At 61.0% G+C, this 17005-nt stretch overlaps 1 protein-coding gene across 4 annotated transcripts in view; it reads right to left on the bottom strand.

Moving 5' to 3' along the window:
- Positions 1 to 17005, bottom strand: part of LOC102462785 (phospholipid-transporting ATPase ID) — a 117232-nt gene that overhangs the window by 37373 nt on the left and 62854 nt on the right. For all 4 annotated transcript variants that reach the window (XM_075932841.1, XM_075932840.1, XM_075932842.1 and 1 more), the window contains 5 exons: positions 16858 to 16946; positions 2123 to 2319; positions 1335 to 1543; positions 716 to 759; positions 96 to 261 (listed from right to left, as the gene is read on the bottom strand). In XM_075932841.1, coding sequence (XP_075788956.1) covers positions 96 to 261; positions 716 to 759; positions 1335 to 1543; positions 2123 to 2319; positions 16858 to 16946 — 705 coding nt within the window. The remainder of the gene's footprint in view (positions 1 to 95; positions 262 to 715; positions 760 to 1334; positions 1544 to 2122; positions 2320 to 16857; positions 16947 to 17005) is intronic.

Genomic DNA, 17005 nt, shown 5'->3' with positions numbered 1-17005 from the left:
GTGCCGCGGGGACAGCCGGGGGCAGGGCTCTGCAGCAGGGAGGGGCCAGCCCAGCAACCTGCACCAGCCACGTCGGCGCCTTCCGCGCGCCTCACCTTCCTCCTTCTCCTCCGGCATCACCGTGTGGCAGAGCGAGAGCAGCCGGAAGAACCGGTGCGTCGCGTCGTCCCCCAGCTTCGTGGCCTCCACCAGGCTGTGGTCGTAGAACACGAACTTCGGGTCGGCCAGCGGGTTGTAGGAGAAATCCACCTTCTCGGTGTGCTGCAAGGGGCAGGCCCGGGGTCAGTAGCCCACGCGGCCAGGGAGCCCCTCACCCCCCCACGCTGCTAGGGAGCCCCTCCCCCCCAACACACACTGCCAGGGAGCCCCTCCCCCCACGCTGCCAGGGAACCCTCCCCCCCCCACAGCACCAGTGATTCCCCTCCCCCCCACATTCCCAGTGATCCCCCCCTGCCACACTTCCCCTTCCCCCCCCGCCACACTTCCACTCCCAGCTGGCCACAAGGGCTGACCCACAGGCAGCTCCAAGTGTAGCCCAGGGGCAGCAGGCACACAGCTCCTCAGAAACCTGCCCCACAGCTGGAGCCTGGTCCCTGGCAGATCCCCTCTGTCAGTGCTGGGTGTGTATGTAGGGACAGGGGGTGGCTTTGGCCCGTGTCCCTTGGAGCCCATCCCAGCAGGGCACCCCTGACCCTGCTAGCAGCCCACCACGCACCTCAGTGATCTCCGTCCTCTGCCCAGCCATGTCGTACACCTCACCTGCGGGTGCAAACACAGACAGGACGCGGCGTGCGTGAGGCTGACGGCGCACGGCCCTTGGGAGCGGGGCCGGGCCGGGGAGGAGACGCCCTGGACCTCACGCACGGAGCCTTCATGGACTCAGCCAACGCTCCGAAGCCGCCTCGCCTTCTGAGAGCCGCACAGCAGCTCTGAGCCCTGGGAAGCACGCCTAGCCCCCGGGGCCCTGGTCTGGCATCTTCTCAGCACGCTTCCAGGGAGCGGTCCCAGGCCCACGTGCCATGGTGTCCCCAACGCCCCAGTAGCACGAGCCAAGGAAGAAGCTCACCATTAACCCAAGAAGAGGAGAGAGACTCGAGTGCCCCCCGGTTTCTAGGACAGACGGGCAAGGCCTACTCGCTGCCAATGGGCGGCTGACGGAAGGGGAAAACAACGCTCGGGCTGTGGTTACCATAGCACCACGGAGGGTGTCATTCTCGCGTGGTACACGCAATTCCAGTGGTTTCCCCCCTTCCTACACATCCTCTCCGTTTCTGGGAGCCCGGGGGAGGGGCGCTCTGCGACGGGCGCGGGAGGAAGGGCAGCGGTGTCCGTACCGTAGGCTTTCCCGTGGATGGAGCACTTGTTGAAAGCCATGATGTTCTGCGTGAGCGTGCCCGTTTTGTCCGAGAAGATGTACTTGATCTGGCCCAGCTCCTCGTTGAGGGTGGTGGTGCGGGCCTGGGCGGGCGTGTCGTTCAGCGGGTAATACATTTTACGGTCCCAGTCGATGTAGAAGCTGTTGCCCAGACGTATAATCTCTACACTGGGGGAAAGGGAAGAGAGGATGGGAGGGGCCAGCAGCTGCAGGGAGCACCAGAGTCCAAGGCTCGTGGTGGTGTGTGGTGCCGCGTGTCTGCTAACGGCCCCACGGCCACGCCTGCTAGACAGCCGGGCAGGCCCCTGCTGGGCTCCGAGGCCCTTTGAGAACGGCTTCCCGGCCACAAGCACCAATAAGACAGAGCCGCTCCCTCCTACCCTCCAGGCATGCTCCATGCGGTCTCGGGAAGCCAGGCCTGCCTTGGGGGCAGACAGCCCCCCTGCACAGAACGTGTGGGGCAAGAGGCAGCCTAATTCATCGAGTAACCGAGAAGCAAAAGCTTGTAGGCTCATGCGCTAGACTACAGGCACTTTCCCGCCACCACCTTGCCAGGACACCTGTTAGCAGGCTGGCCAGCAGCCCAGCTCAGTCCTGACTTGTGCCGGGTCTGCGACCTGCCCCGCTGCGGCTCTGCATTTAAAGTGCATTAGGAGCCGGGCGGGCAGGCAGCCCGGCTGGCGCTGGACAGGGGCTGCGGCTGCCTGGGTGCTCTGCAGCGGGGACGCAACGGACGCGGTCGCATACCTGACGTAGAGTGAAATCGGCACCACGGTGTTCAGGATGATCACGTACGACCAGAACATGAGGAACCCCGAGTAGGGAGCAGAGGTGACGCCCTCCGCCCAGGGCAGGTAGACCTGGAAGTAGTAGCCCTTCTTGTACTCCCAGATGCCGTTCCCGATGGCCAGGATGAAGCACATCAGGGCTAAGAAAGCAAAGATCTGCAGGGAGAAGGTGCGTTTCAGGCAGCAGAGCGCGCTGAGTTCAGGGCCCTGGTAACATGCACGGTATGAAGCGGGCCCACCACGGGGAGGATCTGCCGGTGTTAACTCCCAGCCAAGGCACGACCGACCAGTCCCTGCACCTGCCAGAGCCCTTCACGCAGCCTGTTGCTAATTCCCATCACAGGCTTTCAAAACGCCCCCGGACCACAGCTCAGGGGCACCTCTGAGCTCCCCATACTCTATTATTCGCATCACCCGAGCTGCTGGGGACACTAGCCATGGCCTGGGCCCCACGGCGCTAGGCGCTGTACAAACACACCAGCAAGAGTCTCTGCCCCAGAGCACTTACAATGTCAACTGTGTGAAAAGAGCCTAGAGGAGAGCACGGAGACACGAGGAGACAACGCTCCGCCTGCGGGCAGCCTCCCTTTCCCTGGCGTCGTCGAAACGGTTTCCACTTTGCCCCCGCGTGCCCATCTTAGGGACACATGTTCACAGAGGAGTCCTGTGGGCGGAGCCGATGGACTCACTGACCCATTCTCTCGCCAGCCTGTCTGCCTGCACCAGATTTACCCCGTTGCTCTGGCCGTAGCTGAAATGACGTTTGGTTGTTTCATTTCAGTCGTTGCTCTGGGGTGGGGCTGGGGTACCGGGGGTCAGTCTGCAGGCTGCCCAGGGGAGAGGGACCAACCAGCAGCGTGGGGCCAGAGGAGAAGTACCGCTCCACAGCTGCTGCAGCAGACACGGCTGGGGGACAGACAGACAAACCTCAAACACCTAGTAGAGAGCTGTCCCTTTCTCCACCCCTGCCGCCCTCGTGGGGTTATAGCTATTCCCGTCCCCATCTCTGGCCCCTCGCTCCTCCCCTGTGGTCATTCTGTGGCATTAGGCTACGTCTACACTGCAACGCTATTTCGGGATACCGGAGAATCCCGAAGTAGCTATCCCACATCTTCACAGCAAGCCCGTTATTTCGGGCTCACTACTCTGACGTCCCCGTAAACCTCATTCCACGAGGAGGGCGGGGCGTTTCGGAAGAGCGGGTCATTTCCCAATAAGTGCCGTGTCGACTGCGCCCAAGGACGAAATAAGCGATTTCGAAAGGGACTCGGAATAAGATCCGCAACGTGCGCAGCTCACAGTGCAAAGCTCCGCATGCAGCGTAGACGCCGCCTGACTGTCTCTCCTGCCAGCCCCTTCCCTTTCCATTGCGTGGGAAACAATCCCATTCCAGGCACATCCCACGGTCGTGGCACGAGCAACCCGGCCCTCGCTTTAAGTTCTGACGGACTCACAGACGGACTCACAGACGGATGGACAGACGGACGCACGAACTCTCTCTCTAGTAGATCCGCACAGCTGACGCTGCAAAACCCGGCCCTGTGGTCTTAGCCTTTCCCAGCAGGTGGGACAATAACCGTTTCTCATCTGCTCCTTCGTTCCCTAGGCCTTGAGTCCCACACTAGCAAGGCGTGTCGAAGCAGAAGGCAGGTCTGATAGTGTCCCAGCAGAGAATCCAACACCCGCCAGACCTGGGCTCCCAAGGCAGGGGATGCCCATACAGGCTAACGGTCAGGGATTGTCTAGGGGATGGGGGACCGGAGCAGACCTCAGGAACACAGCGAGTATTTCCCCGCTCACTCAGACTTCCCGGGTGCCCACAGGAAAGTCACTTTCCCCCCTCTCTGCCTACATCACCCCATCTGTGAATTAGCAGAAGGTGAGTGTTACATTTTCCCCAGTGCGGCACGACGGGAAGAGGGGAACGATGCCAAATCTCTCACCACCGACCCATCTGAACATCTCCGAGGGGCCGGCCAGGCTCACGGACGGAAAACCAGGAAGTGGCCCAATACGGCCCCTGCCTTGCAGACACTTCCCGCCCGCCACGGGGCAGGACAGAAAGCGCTGCGAGGAAGCTGCTTGCCAGAGTGGGCCCCAACGGGTCCTTAGGCGAGCTGATTGATATGGGCTTTAAACTAGGTTTGTCGTGGACGGTGACCTGAGTGGTGGGGGAAGTGGGATACCTGGAAGGAACAAGGAGGAAGGAGCAACAGAGGAGGACCCTGACTCATACAGGGAAGGTTGGGCAACCGGCTAGTTCTCTAAGGTGTCTGTACACGAACGCAGGAGCCTGGGAAACAAACAGGGAGAATTAGAAGCCCTGGCCCAGTCCAAGAACTAGGATTTGATTGGGATAACGGAGCCGTGGTGGGACGACTCGCATGACTGGAGCGCTGTCATGGAAGGGTATAGACTGCTCAGGAAGAACAGGCGGGGGAGAAAAGGAGGAGGAGTTGCATTGTATGTAAGAGAGCACTACGATTGCTCAGAGCTCCAGAATATAGAGGGAGAAAAGCCTGTTGAGAGTCTATGGGTTAAGCTTAGAGGTGGGAGCAACAGGGGTGATGTCGTGGTCGGTGTCTGCTCTAGACAGATCAGGTGGACGGGGCAGACGAGGTTTTCTTCAGACAACAGAGAGAAGTTTCCAGATCGCAGGCCCTGGTTCTCATGGGGGCCTTGAATCCCCCTGACATCTATTAGGAGCCCAATTCGGCAGGACACAGGCAATCCAGGGTTTTTTGGAGAATGTTGGGGAGAACTTCTTGGTACGAGTGCTGCAGGATCCGACCAGGGGCCGTGTGCAGCCTGACCTTCTGCTCACAAACAGGGAGGAACTAGTTGGGGAAGTGGAGGTGGGTGCCAACCTGGGAAGCAGGGACCATGAGATGGTCGATTTCAGGATCCTGACCAAAGGAAGAAAGGGAAGCAGCAAAATACACACCCTGGACTTCACAAAAGCAGATTTTGACTCCCTCCGAGATCTGATGGGCAGGATCCCCTGGGATGTAACATGAAGGGGAAAGGAGTCCAGGAGAGCTGGCAGGATTTTAAAGAAGCCTCATTAAAGGCACAGAAAAAACCATCCTGATGCACAGTAAGAAAAGCAAATAAGTCAAGAGACCAGATTGGCTCACTGGGGAAATCCTTGGGGAGCTTAAACACAAACAGGAAGCTTATAAGAAGTGGAAACGTGGCCAGATGACCAGGGAGGAGTATCAATATACTGCTCGAGAATGCAGGGAGTTCTCAGGAGGGCGAAAGCGCCAGTGGAATTGCAGCTGGCGAGGGATGTGAAGGGGAACAAGAAAGGTTTCTCCAGGCATGTTAGCAGTAAGAGGGTGATCAGAGAGGGGGTGGGGCCCTTTCTGGATGAGGGCGGTAACCCAGTGACCGATGATGTGGGGAAAGCTGAAGCACTCAATGCTTCCTTTGCTTCTGTATTCACGGACAAGGTCAACTCACAGACTAATGCGCTAGGCAACGCAGTATGGGAAGGAGGTGGGCAGCCTTCGGTGGGGAAAGAACAGGTTAGGAACTATGTAGAAAAGCTAAATGTACATAAATCCATGGGCCCGGATTTAATGCATTTCTGTTGTGGCATGTCGGGGTTCCCCCGCCTCCTGCACCCCCGTAGTGGCACGAACAGACTCCCCCAGCCAGTAGAACAGAGGGAGTTTATTGCTTCTCCAGGATACAGCCCAGCACAGATGTAATCCGGTTACAGGGCAGGCCTAGGATGCCTCAGCCCCCCTTGAGATGGGGGAGACGGGGCCCTAAATCCCAGCCCCTTGCTTAGGCTGCTTCCCCCATGATTCCAGACAGAAACTAAAAACGTCCCTTCCAGCCCTGCCCCCAGCCAGGGGCTGGCCTCCCCTCCTTCCTTTGTTTCTCTCCCTGGGAGGCAACTGGTCCGACAGGTTGGGAGCCCCTTGCATAATGACTCATCCCCTGTCCTGCTGGGCCGTGCTACCAACAGCCGCCAGCAGGGGTCACCCACAGCCCAGCATAGCAGCCAGCAAGGTACCACAGTACATCACACGAGGGGACTGAGGGAGTTGGCAAATCATAGAATCATAGGACTGGAAGGGACCTCGAGAGGTCATCAAGTCCAGCCCCCCGCCCTCAAGGCAGGACCAAGCTCCACCTACACCATCCCTTTCCAAATGTCATTGCGGAGCCTTTGGCCATTATCTTTGAAAACGCGTGGAGATCGGGAGAGGTCCCAGATGACGGGAAAAAGGCAAATGTAGGGCCCATCTGTGATGTAGTGGGGGTACCTGGCTGGTTTCTATGCTGCTGGCTCTGGGGGAACCCCCACTGGCTGCCGTGGGTACCACGACCCAGCAAAACAGGATGAGTCACTATGCAAACCAGTGGCCAGACACCCCCCATGGAGAGGAACAAAGGAAGGTGGATGCTGCCCTGGCTGGGGGGCAGGGCTGGAAGAGGGTTAGTTAGTTGCTGTCTGTGAGGATGGATGAGACAGCCTAGGGAAAGGGGCTGGAGTTTAGGGGCCCAGTCTCCCCCATCTCAAGGGGGCCTGAGGCATCCTAGCCCAGTTCTGTGACCAGATTACATCTGTGCTGTGCTGTATCCTGGAGAGGCAATAAACTTCCTCTATTCCACCGGCTGGTGCAGTCTGTTTGTGCCATTTCGGGGTGCAGGAGACGGGGGACCCCCAACGCGCCGTCACACCATCTTTACAAAAGGGAAGGAGGACGACCCAGGGAACCTGTCAGCCTCACCTCAGTCCCCGGAAAAATCATGGAGGGGATCCGCAAGGAATCCATTTTGAAGCACTTGGAAGAGGGGAAAGTGATCAGGAGCAGTCAACATGGATTCTCCAGCGGCCACTGTGACGGCGAGTTGGGGGGTTCCCCCGACCCTGCACCCCCGTAGCAGCAAGAACAGGCTCCACCAGCCAGTAGAACGGGGGGTTATTGCTGCTCCGGGACACAGCCCAGCACAGACGTGACGTGGCTACAGGACTCAGGGCCAGGACGCCTCAGCCCCCTTGAGATGGGTCCCTGGGCCCCTCGATTCCCAGCCCTCCTTAGTCCGTCTCCTTCATGATTCCAGCCAGAAACTGCCCTTCCCCCAACACTCCCTGCCTTTGTTCCGTCCCTTCCCTTAACTGGGCCAGACGCACCCCGCTGGGCCGTGCTCACAGGCAGAGGCCCGTAGGGTCACCCACAGCCCAAGCACAGCAACCGGCAAGGTACTGACACCGCATCACAGCCAGTCCTGCCTGACCAACCTGATTAGCTTCTATGATGCGGTGCCTGGCTCTGTGGACATGGGGAAGTCAGTGGATGTGACAGACCTTGACTTGAGCAAGGCTTTTGATACGGTCTCCCACAATATTCTTGCCAGCAAGTTAAGGGAGTATGGATTGGATAGATGGACGGTAAGATGGGTAGAAAGCTGGCTAGACTGTCGGGCCCAACGGCTCGTGATCAACGGCTCGGCGTCTGGTTGGCCATCGGTTTCTAGCGGAGTGCCCCAAGGATCTAGGGCCGATTTTGTTCAACATCTTTATTAATGACCTGGAGGGGGGGGGATGGATTGCACCCCCAGCAAGTTTGCGGATGGCACTAAGCTGGGGGGAGAGGGCAAGGATAGGGTCCAGCATGACCTAGGTAAATTGGAGGATTGGGCCAAAAGAAATCTGATGAGGTTCAACAAGGACAAGTGCAGAGTCCTGCCCTTGGGACGGAAGAATCCCAAGTATTGGTACAGGCTGGGGAGCGACTGGCTAAGCAGCAGTTCTGCAGAAAAGGTTCTAGGGGTTGCAGTGGATGAGAAGCTGCAGATGAGTCAACAGGGGCCCTTGTAGCCAAGAAGGCTAATGGCATATTAGGATGCATTAGGAGGAGCGTTGCCAGCAGATCCAGAGATGTCATTATTCCCCTTTATTCAGCTCTGGGGAGGTCACATCTGGAGTGTTGTGTCCAGTTCTGGGCCCCCACTACAGGAAGGATGTGGGCGCATTGGAGAGGGTCCAGCGGGGGGCGACCAAAATGATTATGGTGCTGGAGCACGTGACCTACGCGGAGAGGCTGAGGGAGCTGGGTTTGTTCAGTCTGCAGAAGAGCAGAGTGAGGGGGTGTGACGTAGTGGGGGTACTTGCTGGGCTGTGGTGACCCCTGCTGTCTGGAGCAAGACCCAGCAGGGAAAACCTCACTAGGCAGAGGTGATGCCAAACTTGTTGAACCAGTGGCCAGACACCCCCCATGGAGAGGAACAAAGGAAGGTGGATGCTGCCCTGGCTGGGGGGCAGGGCTTGGAGAGGGTTAGTTAGTTCCTATCTGGAAGGCAGGGAATAAGGAGCTGGGGAGGGGGCTGGGACTCCCCTATCTCAAGGGGGGGCACTGAGGCCTCTTAGCCCCAGTTCCTGTAACCAGATTACATCTGTGCTGCGCTGTGCTGGAGGAGCAATAAACCACCCTCAATTCCACTGGCTGCTGCAGTCTGTTTGTGCCATTTTGGGGTGCAGGAGACGGGGAACCCCCAACGCACCGTCACAGGGGGGATCTGAGAGCAGCCTGCAGGGGATCCCACAGAGGCTGGTGGCAGAACGAGGAGCAATGGGCACAGGGTGCAGTGGGGAAATGCAGTGAGCAGGGCTGGCTGCTCACTGACCCCGAGGAAGAAGGATCCCCTGAGCCCGGGTGGGCTGAGACGGAGCCTGTCCCTTTAAGCCCACAGAGGCCTGGGGAGGGGCAGGAGGTATAAGAGCTGAGCCCAGAGGCGCAGTGGGGGGCCAGCTGTCGGAGGGAGCAGAGGGCTGCCCCGAGGACGCCGAGGCGGACGACTGGCCTAGACTTGGACTATACAGGCCCTGTGACCCGCTGCTGCCTGGGAGCCAGGTGCAGGCTGAGGGGGGTCCGCAGGTGGCCCGGGGGGGCGGGGGACGGTCACCCCGTGATGCGCGTCAGTGGGCTTCGGAGCAGAATCCCTGCTGACCCCCGTGGCCACCAAGGCTGCCGCTCCTGGGCCTGGGCCGGGACGTGGTGGAGCAGGGAGGCCCGCGTCCCCCCCCGCCACCCCTACATTGGGAGGCAGTCTCCCCCTGCCCCCCGTGCTGGGAAAGTGGTTTGTTTGCCGGCCCCGCCCTCAGGCCCCTGGTCTTAAAGGGGCCGCCGGGCTAGGGAGTGCAGGCCCGGGCACAGGGCAGGGGCTCAGGACTGGGCGAGCGCTCGTACAGGGAGGTCTAGGTTGGAGATTAGGACACGGTGCCCTCAGGGCAGGACTCTGCTCTCTCCTAGGCGGGTGGGAAGCGCTGGGCTGGGTTCCCCAGGGCGGGGGTGGAATCTCCATCCCTAGAGGTGTGTAAGTCCCGGCTGGGATGGCTGAGTCGGGGCTGGTCCTCTGGGCCGGGGCTGCAGCCCTGGGGTTCTGTGACTGCTTTATGGAGGAGCGATTGGCTGGCCCGGGGTGTCCCCTAGCGGCGAAGCTGCTCCGGCTGCCGGCTGCGAGCCACGTTCGAATGCCAAGCAGGCAGGGTGGGGGCCTGGAGGCGAAGCTCGCTGGCAGGGACCTCTCCCCGCGGCCAGGGCGGCTGTACCGGCGGTGCACAAGGCTGGGTGGGCGCCGCAACGGCGAGCTGGGCTCGGCTGGCCTGTCACCATCGCAATCTCGCACCATTTCACGAGTGACCATCCCCGCACCAGTGCCGACGTGGCGGGAACACGCACAGCTGCTGCTACTCACAGCTGAACAGGGGAGCTCAGCTAACGTCGCCTTGCCTTGAGCAGACTCTCGAGCTGTTCTCCAAGCCACGCGGCTCGGGCGCCGGCTCAGCCAGTGCGAGCCCATCGCCCTGCGGGGAGGGCCCCTTCGCCACCCAGCTGTTGCTGAAGAGCTGCCCTTGCAGCCCGAGGGAGAGGCCCCTGGGTCGAGGCTCCAGGGCCGGTGCCGGCTGATGGCTGCGGCCCCCTTGCGTGAGCGGCTGCAGTTTGTTACCGTTGACGAGGAGTTTCAGCCGCCAACACAGCCCTCAGCATTGAGATTAGCAGCGAGTCAGAGCCGGCCCCCTGGATCGGAAGGATCTGCCTCCTGCTTTTACATGCAGCCCCCAAGGCGGGAGAGGCAGCCCCGCAGCCAGCAGAGAGCGGGACGGAAAGCGACACACTCGATTATCGAGCGTCGGGTGTGACAGCGCGTTGGGGTCCCCCGTCTCCTGCACCCCCGTAGTGGCACGGACAGACTCCCCCAGCCAGTAGAACAGAGGTGGTTTATTGCTTCTCCAGGATACAGCACAGCACAGATGTCATCTGGTTCCAGGGCAGGCCTAGGATGCCTCAGCCCCCCTTGAGATGGGGAGCCTGGGCCCCTAAATCCCAGCCCCTTTCCCTAGGCTGTCTCCTCCATGATCCCAGACAGAAACTCCCTCACTTCCAGCCCTGCCCCCAGCCAGGGCTCCACTCCCCTTCTTCCCATTGTTCCGCTCCCTGGGAGTGTGACGTAGTGGGGGTACTTGCTGGGCTGTGGTGACCCCTGCTGTCTGGAGCAAGACCCAGCAGGGAAAATCTCGCTAGGCAGAGATAAGGCCAAACTTGTCGAACCAGTGGCCAGACACCCCCCATGGAGAGGAACAAAGGAAGGTGAATGCTGCCCTGGACTGGGGGGCAGGGCTGCAAGGGAATTTGGTGGTTACTGTGGGAGAGCATGGAGGAGACAGCCTAGGGAGAGGAGCTGGAGTTACTCAAGGGGGCCTGAGGCATCCTAGCCCAGTTCTGTGACCAGACTACATCTGTGCTATGCTGTATCCTGGAGAGGCAATAAACTTCCTCTATTCCACTGGCTGGTGCAGTCTGTTTGTGCCATCTCGGGGTGCAGGAGACGGGGAACCCCCAACACGCCGTCACACTGGTGTCAGGAGTGGGATGCACTGCACCCCGTGGATGGAGCTCCCAGCGGTGAGCGACAAGGCGCTGTAGAAGCAAGAGCCCTGGAGCCAGGCGTGCTGGAGACAGAGCGAAGCGGTTCCTGGGAATCGTGGGGCGCTGCAGCACTAGACTGGTGAGTCTGCACCGAGGGGCCCAGCGGGCAGATGGCCTACGCCCGACTCTTGAAGGCGGAGCTGGTGGGGCTGTGCAGAGAGAGGGGCTTGCCGGTGCGGAAAGCAACCAAGGCCCAGCTGATTACCCAGCTGGAAGAGAATGACCAGCCACGGGGCCAGGATCTTGTCCCCAGGGGAAGCAGCCAGACCCCCCCTGAGAGTGTGTCAGGCTCAGAGAGGGGGAGGAGCGCTGGAACCCACCGGAGAGATGAGACAGCGTCTCCCGGGAGGCCTGCAAGCCGTAGCCCATCTAGGGCAGGGGCCAGCCCAGCGGAGCTGCGGCGGCTGGAGATCCAGCTGCGGATGAAGGAATTGGAAGTACAGGACAGAGAGAAGGAACGCCAGGACCGAGAGAAGGAGCGCCAGGACCGAGAGAGGCAGCGACAGCATGAGCTGGCCATGGCAGAGCGGAGAACCTGCGGGGCCCCGGCTGCGCCAAGAGTGGATGGGCCCCAGAGTCCCGGGGATGCCAGGCGCTTGGAGAGGCTCACAGTGGCCCAATTGAAGGACGTGGGCGACATAGACGGGTTCCTCAGCTCCTTTGAGAGGGCCTGTGGGCTGCAACAGGTCCCCCCAGCTGACTGGCTGCAGGAGCTCGTCCCCGCACTGAACCAGGAGGCGGCCGGAGTGCTCAGTCAGCTGGAGGACCTACAGCCAGGGGATTACAACCGAGTCAAGGAGGCCCTGCTGCACAAGTTCGGGCTGACCCCCGAGATGTACAGGAAGAAGTTCCGGGGGGTACAGAAAGGGCCACGGGAGACCTATGTGGACCTGGCCTCCCGCCTGGCGCAATACTGCCGCAAGTGGGTCTCGGGAGTCGGAGCCCAGACCGCAGAGAAGCTGCTCAAGCTGGTCATGATGGAGCAGTTCTATGAAGCGTGCCCACCCAAACTGAGGCTGTGGCTCAAGGACCGGAGACCAGAGAACCCCCAGGAGGCCGGGAGACTGGCGGATGAGTTCACGGAGAGCCGGTCCGGGGGTGAACGGGAGTCCCGGAGAGAAAGAGAATCGCGCAGAGACCGGTTCTCGGCGGAGCAACGGAGAGAGACACCTCCGAGGCGAGCCCCAGGGACCAGGACCAGTCGTCGATACCCCAGAAAACCAGCCAGGGCCCGGGCAGAGCCGACCCGAATGGGCCCACAGAACCTAACTTGCCATCGCTGTGGGCAACGAGGCCACAAGAGGGCTCAATGCACCAGGCGCAAGAACAGGTCCCATGACCTGGGACGTTCCAGGGTTAACTGGCTGGGGCGGGAGGAAGGGCAGGCTGCCCCAGTGGCAGGGGCTGGCCGGCAAACCTCAGCTCAGAGAGAGGGGAAGGATGCTCAGTGCACCTCCCCTGGGAGGTCTGACCCTCGGGAGACAGATTTATCCGTGCACCGGGTGGGGGCGGGGCGGCCCCTACGGAGGGACTGCCTCGTACCCCTGGAGGTGGATGGCAGGAAGGTGACGGGTTTCTGGGACACGGGGACGGAGGTGACGCTGGCCCGGCCCGACATAGTGGCCCCAGACCGTATGCTACCCGACACTCAGCTGACACTGAGGGGCATAGGCGGCATCCCCTTTGAGGTACCTGTAGCCAGGGTGCATCTGAAATGGGAGGCCAAGGAGGGCCCCAAGGAAGTGGGGGTGCACCCGCACTTGCCCACCGACGTGCTAATGGGGAGTGACCTAGAGGAGTGGCCAGACGGACCCCACAGGACGCTGGTCACCACCCGTAGCCAGAGCAAGCGAGGGGCTTGCGGCCCGGAACTCGAGGAGGTTCCCCAACAGGGGGCCCAGGGCCCCGTCCCAGCAGACCTAGAGTTGGACCTAGGCAGTGGGGGGAACCACGGCCCTGTCCCAGCCCCAGCCGCTGAATTCCAGGCGGAGGTGCGAGCGGATCCCTCCCTGCAGGCCCTGAGGGACCGGGCTGACCTGGGTGCCGCTCAACCCCTAGGAGGAGATTGCCAGGAGAAGTTCCGGTGGGAGAGGGGATTTCTGTACCGGGAATGGCTTCCCCCCGGGACGGTAGGCAAGTGGGGGCTCCAGCGGCAGCTGGTGGTTCCCCAAAGGTATCGCCGCAAGCTGCTACACCTGGCCCATGACATCCCGTTCTCGGGACACCAGGGGATCCGGCGCACGCGGCTGAGGCTGCTCCAAAACTTCTATTGGCCGGGGATGTTTGCAGCTGTCCAGCGGTACTGCCGGTCCTGCGACTCCTGCCAACGAGTGGGAAAGGCCCAAGACAGGAAGAAAGCTGCATTGAGACCCCTGCCCATCATAGAGGAGCCTTTCCAGAAGGTGGCGATGGATATTGTGGGGCCCTTCAACAGAGCGACCCGGACAGGGAAGAAATACATCCTGGTGGTGGTGGACTTCGCCACCCGCTACCCCGAGGCCGTGGCCCTGCCCTCCATCGAGGCAGACACGGTGGCAGACGCACTGCTGACCATTTTCAGCAGGGTGGGGTTTCCCCAAGAGGTTCTCACGGACCAGGGATCCAACTTCATGTCGGCCCTGCTCCGGTGCTTGTGGGAGAAGAGTGGGGTGCAACACACCTGGGCCTCGGCGTATCACCCCCAGACCAACGGGTTGGTGGAGAGGTTCAATGGGACTCTGAAGCAGATGCTACGGACCTTTATGCACAAACACCCGCAGGACTGGGACAAGTACCTACCCCACCTGCTGTTTGCGTACAGGGAAGTGCCCCAGGAGTCCACGGGGTTCTCGCCGTTCGAGCTGTTATATGGGAGGCGAGTGAGGGGCCCCCTGGACTTATTGAAAGACGAGTGGGAGGGGAAGGTCTCCCCGGAGGGTGAGCCGGTCGTGGAATACGTCCTGACATTCCGGGAAAGACTTGCCGAGCTCATGGGCCTGGCCAGAGAGAACCTGAGCAGGGCCCAGAGGAAGCAGAAGGTCTGGTACGACCGCAATGCACGGGCCCGCGCCTACGCTACCGGGGACCAGGTGATGGTCCTGATCCCCGTGCGGAAGAACAAGCTGCAAGCCGCCTGGGACGGCCCCTTCAAGGTGGTTAAGCAGCTGAACGAGGTGAACTACGTGGTGGAGCTGACGGGCCGGACGCGCGGCCAGCGGGTATATCATGTTAACATGATGAAGCCGTACTGGGACAGGGAGAACTTGGTGCTGGCCGTGTGTAAGCCCTGGGAGGAGCAGGGGGAGGATCCCCTGGTGGGCCTGTTCCCTGGGACCGGAGAGGACTCTTCGCTGGAGTCAATTTCCCTCTCGGACCAGCTCACCCCGGCCCAGCAGGCCGAGATCCGGGAGGTGCTGCGCTCCCACCAGCAGCTGTTCTCCAACAAGCCAGGTCTTACCAACCTGGCTGTCCACCGGGTGCAGACGGGCACTCACCCCCCGGTGCGCTGCTCCCCATTCAGAGTCACAGGGAAAACAGCCCAGGACCTGGAGAGAGAGGTCCAGGACATGTTGGCCCTGGGGGTGATCCAGCCGTCCTCCAGCCCCTGGGCCTCTCCCGTGGTGCTGGTTCCCAAGAAGGACGGGTCGATCCGGTTCTGCGTGGACTACCGGAAGCTCAACGCCATCACGGTGTCCGACGCCTACCCGATGCCAAGGCCCGACGAGCTCCTGGACAAGCTGGGGGGAGCTCGCTATCTCACCACCCTGGACCTCACCAAGGGCTACTGGCAGGTGCCGCTAGACCAGGAGGCCAGACTGAAATCGGCTTTCATCACGCCGCTGGGGCTCTATGAGTTCCTGGTCCTACCCTTTGGCCTCAAAGGGGCGCCGGCCACCTTCCAGCGCCTGGTGGACCAGCTGCTGAGGGGAATGGAGAACTGTGCCCTAGCGTACATCGATGACATCTGCGTCTTCAGCCAGTCCTGGGAGGACCACGTGGCCCAGGTCGGCCAGGTACTGGATCGGCTGAGGGAGGCTGGGCTGACCGTAAAGGCTGGGAAGTGCAAGGTTGGAATGGCCGAAGTGTCCTACCTGGGCCATAAGGTGGGGAGCGGCTGCTTGAAGCCAGAGCCGGCCAAAGTGGAGGCCATCCGGGACTGGCCTGTGCCCCAGACCAAGAAGCAGGTCCAGGCTTTCAGTGGGATGGCGGGGTACTACCGGAGGTTTGTGCCCAACTTCAGCTCCATCGCTGCCCCGATCACAGAGCTGTGCAGGAAGGGGAGGCCCGACAGGGTGGTCTGGACGGAGCAGTGCCAGAGGGCTCTCTGTGCCCTGAAGGAAGCCCTGGCCAAGGCCCCAGTGCTGGTAAACCCAGACTTCGACAAGCCCTTTATCGTGTTTACGGACGCCTCGGACACTGGGCTGGGGGCGGTGCTGATGCAGGCGGACGAGAAAGGGGAACGTCACCCCATCGTGTACCTGAGCAGGAAGCTGCTGCCCCGGGAGCGGAGCTACGCGACCGTAGAGAGGGAATGCCTGGCCATGGTGTGGGCCCTGCAAAAGCTGCAGCCGTACCTGTTTGGCCGGCGTTTCACGGTGTTCACCGACCACTGCCCCCTGACCTGGCTGCACCAGATGAAAGGGACGAACGCCAAGCTGCTGCGGTGGAGCCTGCTCCTGCAGGACTACGACATGGAAGTGATCCACGTCAAGGGGAGCGCCAACATCATCGCCGACACGCTGTCCCGTAGCGAGGGGCCCGAACTTCCCCAGGTCACGAGCGGAGTGACCCTGCTCAGTTCGCTCTCGGAGGGCGGAGAACTGTGACGTAGTGGGGGTACTTGCTGGGCTGTGGTGACCCCTGCTGTCTGGAGCAGACCCAGCAGGGAAAATCTCGCTAGGCAGAGGTAAGGCCAAACTTGTCGAACCAGTGGCCAGACACCCCCCATGGAGAGGAACAAAGGAAGGTGAATGCTGCCCTGGACTGGGGGGCAGGGCTGCAAGGGAATTTGGTGGTTACTGTGGGAGAGCATGGAGGAGACAGCCTAGGGAGAGGAGCTGGAGTTACTCAAGGGGGCCTGAGGCATCCTAGCCCAGTTCTGTGACCAGACTACATCTGTGCTATGCTGTATCCTGGAGAGGCAATAAACTTCCTCTATTCCACTGGCTGGTGCAGTCTGTTTGTGCCATCTCGGGGTGCAGGAGACGGGGAACCCCCAACACGCCGTCACAGGGAGATAACTGGTCAGACAGGTTCGAAGCCCCCTTGCATAATGACTCATCCCCTGCCCTGCTGGGCCGGGCTGCAGCCAGTGGAGGTCACTCAGAGCCCATTGCCCAGCATAGCCACCAGCAAGGTACCCCCCACTACGTCACACCGGGCAGACAGACGTACCTGCGGATATCGAAGGAGCCGGGCAGCGAGAAGGGAAACAAACCCACGTTTGTTTAAATGGAAACCGACAAAGGGTGTTTAGAAAACGTCACTTGCAGGCTTCCAAGCGGGTCTCACCCCATGGAGGGAACGAGCACAGCACATGAAAAGCCACGAAGAAAGGCCCTTCATGCGACCGGTTTCACGGCCTCGTCCGGCAGCCTGGGCCCTAGCAGAGGGGCTGCAGAAACCCACGTGCTAATGCACTTTGCGAGCGCTCTGCTTTTGCTCATTAGGCCCTGCGGATAGCCCTTCTCTCGTCAGGGACGGGGGCGGGGCACTCAAACGATGAAGGTGTCTGAAGAAGAAGCGAAGCGAAATGAATGGGACTTACCACTAACACAAGGACGTTCATTAGCCGGTCAATGCTCGTCCGTTTAAAGGTTGTTTTCCCGCTGTTCTGCATTAATTTGGTGTCTGGCCCTAAAAGATCAAACACCGCCATGATTTTTAAGGGCATGGATCACTTCCAGAGCCGCTTC

The sequence above is a fragment of the Pelodiscus sinensis genome, chromosome 6, assembly GCF_049634645.1.
Source record: "Pelodiscus sinensis isolate JC-2024 chromosome 6, ASM4963464v1, whole genome shotgun sequence".
Lineage (NCBI taxonomy): Eukaryota > Metazoa > Chordata > Testudines > Trionychidae > Pelodiscus > Pelodiscus sinensis.
Note: the sequence above shows the minus strand (reverse complement) of the source record. Positions and strands in the feature narration are given on the sequence as shown.